This window comes from Hylobates moloch, unplaced genomic scaffold (assembly GCF_009828535.3).
Source record: "Hylobates moloch isolate HMO894 unplaced genomic scaffold, HMol_V3 SCAFFOLD_9, whole genome shotgun sequence".
Taxonomy (NCBI): Eukaryota; Metazoa; Chordata; class Mammalia; order Primates; family Hylobatidae; genus Hylobates; species Hylobates moloch.
Window position 1 is genome coordinate 2,177,470 of NW_026652284.1, and position 10,180 is coordinate 2,187,649.

A 10,180-nucleotide genomic window follows, 5' to 3' on the forward strand; every position below is an offset into this window, starting at 1 on the left:
AGTGGTAAGGGAAGTGTAGCCGCCCCATCCCAAAAAGGGACCCAGGCAGGGTGCACAGGCCACTGAGAGAGGTGGGGAACACTCCGTGCTGGGCGGGCTTCAGGTCATGCCCCCACCCTTATTTTTACATGTTATGAAGGTGCTGCAGGGGAGGGACGTTCTCAGGGTCCATCCCAGACCTCTGAACCTCTGCTTCGGTGCTTTTTGCACTGACTCCTTCAGAATTTTCAAACAGCTTTTCCTTATAACCCCATTCAATAGCAACAACAGCAACAATCTGTTGCATTCAAACGGGACTCTGGAGAGGGCAAAATACCAAACAGGGCGCAGAAGCAAAGCCGCTGAGGTCACTGCCCTGCTGCTGTTGTGGTAAGCGCTGAGTCCAGCGCAGAAGGTGTTTTGCACCCTGAGACTAGCCACGCAAGCAGCCGCAAGGTCACTCTGTCTAGTTCTGGTGGCCAAAGTAAAAGACACTTTGAGCCTTTCCTGTCAGCTACTGACCCTTGAACACAACATTACCCCTGATTTTTGCGGTAGTTCATGGATCCGAGGGAGCTGCAGCCAGGGGATAACCCTTGGGGCCTGAGGGTGATAGGGGGCTGTTACTTACTTTCCCACGTGAAAGGGTGGTCTCTCCTCTCTTTCTGAGATTCCAGTTACACACACGAGGCTTTGATACTGTCTGCAGCTCACCCAGCCTCTGTTCATTTTTCTTCTGTTCTTCATATCGAGTAATTTCTATTCTGTCTTCAAGTTCACTGACCCTTCTGCTGTCTCTAATATTTTCATTTCAGTTATTGCACTGTTCAACTCTAGACTTGCCATATGCTTTTTTTTTTTTTTTTTAAGACAGGGTCTTGCTCCATCACCCAGGCTGGAGTGCAGTGGTGTAAACATGGCTCACTGTAACCTTGACCTCCTGGGCTCAGCCTCCTGTTTAGTTGGGACTACAGGCATGCACCACCATACCCAGCTACCTTTTGGATGTTTTGTAGAGTTGGAGTCTCACTTTGTCACCCAGGGTGGTATTGAACTCCTGGGCCCAAGTGATCCTCCCGCCTCAGCCTCCCAAACTACTGATACTCCTTTTTATAAGGAACCACGCCCAGCCTGGTTCCTTTATATAATTTCCATTTATCTATGAAGATTCCACATCAGTTCAATCATTAGGTCCACATTTTCCTGAAGTCAGTTTTTAGGGATTTCTTTTTCTCCTGACTGTAGCTCATATTTTATTTTCCTGTCTCTTTGCGTGAATAGTAGTTTCTTCCCACACACCAGGCATAATGGACACTTTGTGGAGACTCTGGATTCAGTTACATTCCTCTGAAGAGAGCTGAGTTTTGTTTTAGTAGCAGTGAAATTGGCTGGGTTTAAACTCCAAATTCTATTGCTTTTTGGTGGACAGAGCTGAAGTCTCCATTTAGCTTTTGCAGCTTCCAGTGCCTGTTCTTTCAGCCCAGCTAGCCTTTACCTCTGTATGTGCAGTTCTGTAGGCTGGAGATTTAAGTAGATTTAATACACAGATTTGGGGCTGCACCCCCTCTGTGGCTCCCTCCTTTTCGAGATTCTTCATCTAACTTTCCATCCATTTTTCTCAGCCCTGAACTGTCCTATGCTACCTCAAGCCAGGAGAACTTCAGCATCTGCTGAACAATGACTCATAGACTGAGGAGCCCCCTTAGGTGAAGAGCTGCAGGGTGCACATCTCACCTCACACAACACCATTGTTCAAGGGTCAACTACTAGTTTCTGCCTGCATATGGTTACTAATCCATGCCTTCAAATAGTCACTTTTTATATTTTGTCCAGCTTTTATAATTTTTATCTGTGGGACATATAGGCAACCTATTCCACAGTGACTCGAAGCCACCTCGAAGCCAGATCTTCTATTGTTAGATAGGCAATTTTTGACTGGCTGAGAGGAATGTAAATGCTATCACATTATTGTCTTAATTTCTATTTTCCTGATGACTAGTGAGGTTTACTTATTATTTTTTTCCCCAATCTGGTGGGTGGAAAATGGTTTCTCATTGTTTTAATTTTGCATTTGTCTCATTACTCTGATGCTGAATATTGTTCACATGTTTTATTAGCCATCTGTGTTTCCTCTTTTGGGGAATGCTTTTGCCAAGTCTTGTATTGAATTTTTTTTCTTATTGATATGTAGGAGTTCTTCAAATACTCTGCATACTAATTTATTTGCTCATTGTATATTTTGCAAGCATTTTTCTCCTTTTGTGGATTGTCTTTTTATTTTCTATAGTTATGGGCAAAATAGAGGTTTTAAATTTTAGTTTAATCAGATGTATTAAATTTTTCTTTATTGATTCCCTGTTTTGTATCTTAAGAAGCCCACCTGTACATAGAAATCTTAATGACATTTGCAGATATTTTCTTTTAGAAACTGTAAAACACAGCAGTTTCCACCTGGGATTCACTTTTTTGCAAGGTGAGAGGTAGGAAATCAGTACCCTCCATTGAATAATGCTCCTTTTCTTTCCCTATAGATTTGCAACACTCATCTGTCACCTGTTAAGTTTTAGATCGATGTGGGTCCACTTCTGAGCTCTCTAATTCATTTTATTGGTCTTTCTATCTATCCCTGAAGTCAATAAACTTCCCTATTGATTAGTATAGCTTCGTATTAACTGGTAGAGCAAATCCTCCTACTGCCACCTCTTCTTTCTCCATCTTCTGCTTCTCCTTCTCCTCTTCTCCCCCATCCCACCTCCCCACTCCCCTACCTCTCCCTTCCCCTCCTCCTCCTTCTTCTTCTGTGGACAGTGAATATCTCTCCATTTATATAGATATTCTTTCTTTTCTGATACAATGTCTTGCTGTTGCCCAGGCTGGCATGCAGTGGTGTGATTATAGCTCACTGCAGCCTTCATCTCCCAAGCTTAAGACATCCTCCCATGTCAGTCTGCTAAGTAGCTGGGATCACAGGTATGCACCACATGCCTGGATAAGTTTTTTTGTAGTTTTAAATTTTTTCGTAGAGACCAGTTCCCACTATGTTGCCCAGGCTGGTGTCAGACTTCTGAGTTCAAGGGATCCTCCTGTTTCAGCCTCCAAAAGTGCTGGGATTACAGGTGTGAGCTGCCGAGGCATGGCTATAGGTATTCTTTATTATCTTTTAATAAAGTTTTATACTTTTTCCATAAAGTCATGTGACTCTTAGAACTTAATCATTTTCTGTCCCTGTGGTAAATGGTATATTTTAAAACCACAGAGCTATTTGTTGCTGGTATTTATAAATATAAATAATGTTTTGCATATTTTGTTAAATTTTGCTACTATGTCTAATACCTTTTGTTGCTTCTTTTGGAATTTCTATATACATAGCTAATCATATTGCCTGGAATAATGATAACTTTGTGACTTCCTTTCTGGTCTTACATGTTCTGTCTTGTTTTCTTACCTTATTGCATTGGCTAGGATCTCTAGCACAATGATGAGTAACTGGGAGAGTGCACAGCATCCTGGTAATTGATTTTAAATGGAAGGCTTCTGAATTGTCACCATTGAGTATGATATTTATGGTGGGTTTGGGATAGATATTATCTTTTTCAATTAAGTAAGTTTTCTTCTGTTTCTTGATTGTTAAAATTCTGGGAATGCTAAATATCATAAAACAGTTTTTCTGAATCTACTGCAATGATAATATATTCTTCTTTATTCCATTAATTATTAAAATAGTGAATTATATAATTCTGGAAACATAAAATTTTAAGTTCTATATTATAATATTTGACCAAATGTTGGCTAAAATGCTTCAAAACTGATGTTTTGACCTAGTCAGCAGTTATTTCAGCTATTGCTGCATAAATATCCACTGTAAAACTTAGTCGCTTAAAACAACAATCAAGCCTGGGCAACAGAGTGAGACCCTGTCTCTACAGAAAAAAAAATTAGCCAGTTGTGGTGGTATGTACCTATAGTCCCAGCTACTTGGGAGGCTGAGGCAGGAGGACTGCTTGAGCCTGGGAGATTGAGTGCAGTGAGCCATGATCGCACCACTGCACTCCAGCCTGGGAGACAGAGTGAGACCCTGTCTCAAAAAGGAAAATCCAACCATTTGTATTTGCCCATAATTATTCCTCAGTTTGGGCTGGGCTAAGCTGGACAGTTCTTCTGTTGGTCTTACCAGGGGTGACTCAGGTGGCTGCAGCCATCCAGTGGCTTTACCGGACAAGAGAATCTAAGGTGGCCTCACTCATGTTTCTGGGGCCTTCGTGATGGCTGTCAGCTGAGCCTCTGTCTGTGTGTTCTCTCACTGGTCATGATTCTAGTTTCCTTACATGGCCCTGGGAGCATTCCAAGGTGAAGGTGGAAGCTGTGGGTCCTCTGAGGCTTGGGCTCCAGAAGCACAAGCCATCACTTCTATCATATTCTACTGGTCCCAGCAAGGCATAAGGCCATGCCAGATTCTGTATGGAGAACAGACCCTGTGTCTTGCTGGGAGGAACGCAGGAATCACAGATGCTTTGTCACCTTTCCTAGTGCTCTTAATGAAGAATCTTGAACAAGTCGGAAGTGGTCATCCCAGTCCTTTGGGAAGACAAGCATGTAGGGAGCTATAGTACCTGGATGCTTACTTAGCAACTACCTTGAGTGAAAGTGGCATTTATTCTGTATCTTGTACTCATACATCGTGTGTCCCTGCATGTCTACTTACTAAAGAGGGCAAAGAAAGTTCCCAGATTATAGAAGGGTTTCGCTATAGTTTGAATGTTTGTCCCCTCCAAAACTCATGCTGAAACTTAACTGCCATTGTAATGGTATTGACAGGTCAGATCTTTGAAGATCATTAGGCCAGGAGGGCTCTGCTCTTCTGGGTGGGATTAATGCAAATTCAGCCCCTTTTGCCTCTTCGCTCTTCTGTCTTGTCCCAAGTGAGGATGCAGTATTCAAGGTGCCATCTTGGAATCTGAATCCCCAAGCCTGTTGGGGACTTGATCTTGGGCTTCCAGCCTCCAGAACTGGAGCTCATTCATTTCTACTCATTATGGGTCATGCAGCCCATGGCATTCTGTCACAGCAGTACAAATGGAGTGACTGGTTTGTGCAACGTTTCCAAGGACTTTGGAAAGTAACCTCCAGATGGAAGGTCATTTGTTACAGGAAACTACATTTGTTATAGGAAAATTCATTTCTTCTCTTCTCATCGTAAGCCATGCTTGTGCTGGTGGTGGCAATATGGGGAGTCCTTTGACCTAAGTGGCTTGGGTCTAATGGATGCACAAGTCTTAGGGCAGGTGTTCCCTGTACATGCCAGAGCCACGGCAGACACAGACGAGCTTCCGGTGGCCTTCCTGGAGGAGCTGGGTCTTCCCTCACATACCCCAAGGCTGCAACCCTTGGGGGGTTCTGGATTTCTGCAAGGAGCTTTAGTGTGACCCCCACCCACACCCTCAATTCGTGCCCTGCCCCTACATGATCATTAAAGTGGAAGTCACCCTCCCTCCTGGGGCCCCCTTGCTGTGGGCACCATCCCCACTCACCAGCCCCTGAATGCCTGTGCTCTTGGCACCCGGAGCCCCCTCCTTCCTCAGAAGCTCAGGATTTGGTGTGGCTTTTGTTGATCATTTCCTGGTAATGCCCAACATATTTGAGCATATTTCCAGAAACAAATTTTCCCGCTCACTTTGCAGCTCTCTCTAACTGGTTCCTGCCCCACCCTCTCATTGGGGTCACCAAGAACTTTGGCACCACACGCCCAATGCATGCTCCTCGTCCTCTCCTTATGGACATCGTGGCCACTCTCAGTGCTGCCCACCTGTCTTTATCTTGCAAACACCCTCCTCTTCTGGCCCTGATCTGTCACCCTGCGGGCTCCGAATTTTCTTCCTTCTTCCTGTCCTCCTGGGCTGCTCTTCCCCGGAAGCACAGTATGGAGGGGTGTTAGGAGAACCCCAGGGGCCAAGTCCCAGGAGCCACCTGCACTCCGTGTGCCCTTGGCAGCCCTGTGTCATGTGGGGATCGTGGCTGCTCTGCAGATTCCATGATTATGCATACTGAACCCATCAAATGGGGCCCACCCACTAGCTGTTCAGGAAATGGCAGCTAATACTGCCATCCTCACCTCCAGATGTCTGCTGGCCTGGGACAGGGGCTGGGGGGGTGGGGCACGAGGAAGGGGCAGGGAGCTGCAGTGCCTTGCAGGTCACTTACACCAAGGAGGACCTGTCTGCTCCAGGATGCCTCGTGGCCCCACTTCCTGCCTATATCAGGAAACTTGATTTTCAATCTCTTATTTGTGCTGACTCTAAATCTCCCTTTCAAACTGAGCTCCTCTCACCTCAGGGCTCACCTGTCCAGCTGCCTAATGACATGAGGCTTGATGGGCTCAAAGGACTGTGTGTAAAGCACTAAGTAGGTGACATTATTTTAAGGGTTTGCTATGCATGTTCACTGAATCCAAACAGCAGCCTTTGGTGGGGATGCAGCCTTGTCTCAGGCACTCAGGGATCCGAGGGTGGCAGAGTGCTGGCAGTAGGCTGGGCTGTGGCCCCGGGTGCTCCTCCAGAAGTAAGAGGCAGTGAAGGGACAGGGCAGGAGCAGTGTCTCAAACTGGGAGTGTCTAAACCTCTGACACCCCTTTTCCCATCTGCGCTTCCCTCCGCAGTTCAGTTGCTCAAGATGAACTCAGAAAACATTCCTGACCCTCCTTCTCTGTGCCTGTCTCTCCACCATTAAATCTATCCACAATCTCGTCACTTCTAACTCTGACACACGGTTTCTCTGCAACCCTCTCTCCCTGATCTGAATTCCATCATCTTTCTCTTGAACCATTGTCCCAGCCTCCTAGTCTCTCAGCCGCCCAGCCTCCAAGCCTCCCAGTCTCTCAGCCTCCCAGCCTGTCAGCCTCCAAGCCTCCCAGCCTCCCAGCCTCTCAGCCCCTCAGCTTCCCAGCCCCCCAGCCTCACAGCCTCCCAGGCTCTCAGCCTCTCAGCCTCCCAACCTCGCAGCCTTCCAGCAGGCCCTGTCCTTACTCTGGCTCCTGTGGCACATTCTGCACACAGCAGCCAGAGGAAAGTTTAAAAATGCAGATCAGAGGCCGGGTGCGGTGGTTCACGCCTGTAATCCCAGCACTTTGGGAGGCTGAGGCGGGTGGATCACCTAAGGTTAGGAATTTGAGACCAGCCTGGCCAACATGGTGAAACCCCGTCTCTACTAAAAATACAAAAATTAGCCAGGCATGGTAGTGGGTTCCTGTAATCCCAGCTACTCAAGAGGCTGAAGCAAGAGAATCTCTTGAACCCAGGGGGTGGAGGTTGTGGTGAGCCGAGATCGCCCCATTGCACTGCAGCCTGGGCAACAAGAACGAAACTCCGTCTCAAAAAAAAAAAAAATGCAGCTCAGAGCACCTCACTCCACAGCTCAGCCTCACGGACTGAGGGTAACATCCAAGGGCCTTGGGAGGCCAGCAGGATCTAGCCCCACAGCTGCTGTCTTGTCTCCCATCCCTTTTCCCCTTCCCTCCGACAGTCGCCCTGGCCCCCTAAGTAGCAGGGGCAGCCCAAGCTCTTGCTCCCCTAAGGACTTGGCACATTTGCTTCTGCTGCCTGGAACCCTCAGTCTCAATCTGAATGACCCCCTTCCTGAGAAGCTTTCCCTGATCACCGGCTGGAGCAGTACCTTGCATGTCCCATTTCTTAAAGCGTGGATTTTGGTTGTGTCTTTGGGTGCTCCAAAGGGGCAGGGCCTGACTTTCTTGTCACTGAGGCACCCCAGCCCCAGCACAGCCTTACCCCATCACGGCAAGACATAACCATGTGGGGAGGGAGTGGCGTGGGCAGCTTTCACCCTGGCTCTGCAGGGGCCATGCCGTCCTCCTACCTTGGGGTCTGCTGCCGGTGGGATGGGCCTCGAGGGCCCGGCTGCATGCTGCCAGGCAGTCCTCATACCTGCCGCTGTGGAGCAGAGCTTCAGGTGACAGGGTGTCACTCCGGGTGCCCCTGGGGTCCAGAGCCGCCAGGAGTCGCTGGCCACCAGTCTCCTGCTGGCCGGCACTGTGCCCAGCCTTCGGGTGCCCCGAGAGGTAGTCCTGGAGGGCACTGAGCAGCGCGGGGAGGTAGGGCTGCTGGTGGGTGCGAATGAAAGCTACTGTCCGGTTGGCGCTGGAGGCGAAGGCCTGGAGATAGGCAGCCACACCATCCGCTGCCTGCACCCCGGACAGGACCCAGGCCAGGGCGCGGGTCAGCCGCAGTTCCAGGACTTGCTGTGTGTGACAGTCCAGCAGGGCGCTGCAGCGTTGCACCACTTCCTCGTAGCGCCCGCGGGCCAGCAGACCTGCCAGCAGGTGCAGGATGGCAGCGGGGTGGTCTGGGCAGAGGGCGCCGAGGAACGCAGAGGCCAGCGACCCTGTCAGGGAGACCACTGCCATGCCGTCCCAGTGGATGGCGGGGATCTGGCTGTCCCCGCGGCACCAAGACTCCAGGGTGGCCACCACCGCTGTCCCTCGAGCCTGGGCCAGGGCAGTGCGCACGCTCTGCAGGGCTGAGGGGGGGTGGCAGCTGAATGCAGCCAGGTAGAAGGCAGTGGCTAGGGGCGGCTCCCCCAGCGCCAGATGCTGCTCCCCTTCCCGGCAGAGGCAGGCTACGAGCTCCTGGGCCGACATCATGTCTGGGACCCCGATGGGCCCATGTCTGGTCCTCAGAGTACCTGGGGGTGGGAGAGCATGGTGAGTGCACAGAGGGCGGCCAGTTCTCCTGCCCTGTGGACACCCGTGCCCAGCCTCAAGCCACCTCCACCCCTTCCCACTGACCCCAGGGTCAGTGCAGACCCCACTGGGTGAAAACTGGGGGGATCCTGGGCTGGTGGGGTGGGGCCTATCAGGTGTCCCAGGCCGACTTCCAGCCCACTGTTCACCTCTGGGGCCTCAGTTTCCTCCTCTGCAGAATGGGACAGTGGTCTCACCCAGCTCAGTTCCCTCTAAGAACATCTGACCCCTGAGTGCCCATGTCGGGAGGGTTACGGTGGCCTGAGGGGTCAGGGCCCAGCAATAGGACCCCCAGACCCACTCTGCCCCTGCCAACCCTGAGCCCCTCAGGAAGGCACAGCCCCGTCAGTCCAGGCAGCCCTCTCAGTGGGATGCAGGACCACACCCCTGCCCACCCTCTCACACCTGGGCTATTCGAGGGGGCGCCGAGAGCACCTGCCAGGCCTTTGGGTCGGGGAGCCACTTTAGCCCCTGGGTGGGGGGGTTCAGTTTTGAGGTTGAGGTTCCAGGGACAGCCCCTGGTACTCCCCTCTTCCCGGTCCCCAAGCTACTTGACCTGACGAACTAGCTCTGCACAGCCTTTTTGTCCCTCATCAAACAGGCAGCCCCCAGCATCCCCTCTCAGACACACACAGACACACTCACCCTCGCCTGCAGCTTGGAGGCTGAGCCGGCTGTGCCCTGGGGACCCAGATTCCCTCGTGGGTGGTGGGGGATGGAGGGATGTGGCTGGCTGGAGGGCCCAGGCCTGGGTGGGGCTCCTGTGACCGCCCCGTGTGGGTTGGGGAAGGCACAACCCGCGGTTTCCCAGGCGATCGTCAACACCCTCGGGTCTCCTGGCTGTCCCGCAGCGCCCCGCTGTGGCCAGAGGCGACCAGGCTGAAGTCCCACCCGCCCTGCCCCAGCCAGGCTCCAATGGGCTGCCTCAGAGCAGAGAACCCTGAGTTCATCAGGGTGTTGGCGGAAACGGGGCCTGTGGGGTAGAGCCCCCCACACCAGGGGCCAGCCTCCACCCTGCCTGCCCTGCCAGGGTGCCCCCAGCCTCCTCTCCCCATAGATGAGGAGGGCGCTTCCTGGAGGCAGGTGGGGGCTGCCTGCCCACCCAGTGCACTCAGGCTCTGGGTTTGTCCCCCCAGAACTCCGCCTGGGCTGCTATGCGGGCCCCTCAACGCCCAGCCTCACTCCTCTTCTTGCAGGGCCGTCACCGGGTCCTGGGGCCCCTCCCCACAGGCTGTTCCCTGTGCCGGCAGCTGGGACTGGACCTTTTGTGCACAGCCAGTCCATTTCCCTTGGCCTTCCTCCCTCTGAGAGGCCTAGGCAGCCCTGTTCTGTCTGCGCCAGCTAAGCCAGCTGTGCCCTGGGGCGGGCAGGGCACATTAGCCAAGGGCACACCCCTCCCCCATCACCGGGTTGAGGCCCAGAGGCAGCTCTGGGAGCCATGACCTGAGCCTA

General features: G+C 51.6%; 1 protein-coding gene across 1 annotated transcript in view; it reads right to left on the reverse strand.

Annotated features, from left to right (window-relative positions):
* TTC34 (tetratricopeptide repeat domain 34) overlaps window positions 1-9,490 on the reverse strand; it is a 28,506-nt gene extending 19,016 nt beyond the window's left edge. Inside the window, exons 1-2 of the mRNA XM_032760951.2 lie at window positions 9,374-9,490; window positions 7,846-8,670 (exon numbers count right to left, since the gene is read on the reverse strand). Coding sequence (XP_032616842.1) covers window positions 7,846-8,629 — 784 coding nt within the window. The 5' untranslated portion in view covers window positions 8,630-8,670; window positions 9,374-9,490. The remainder of the gene's footprint in view (window positions 1-7,845; window positions 8,671-9,373) is intronic.
* Between the last annotated feature and the right edge of the window lie 690 nt (window positions 9,491-10,180).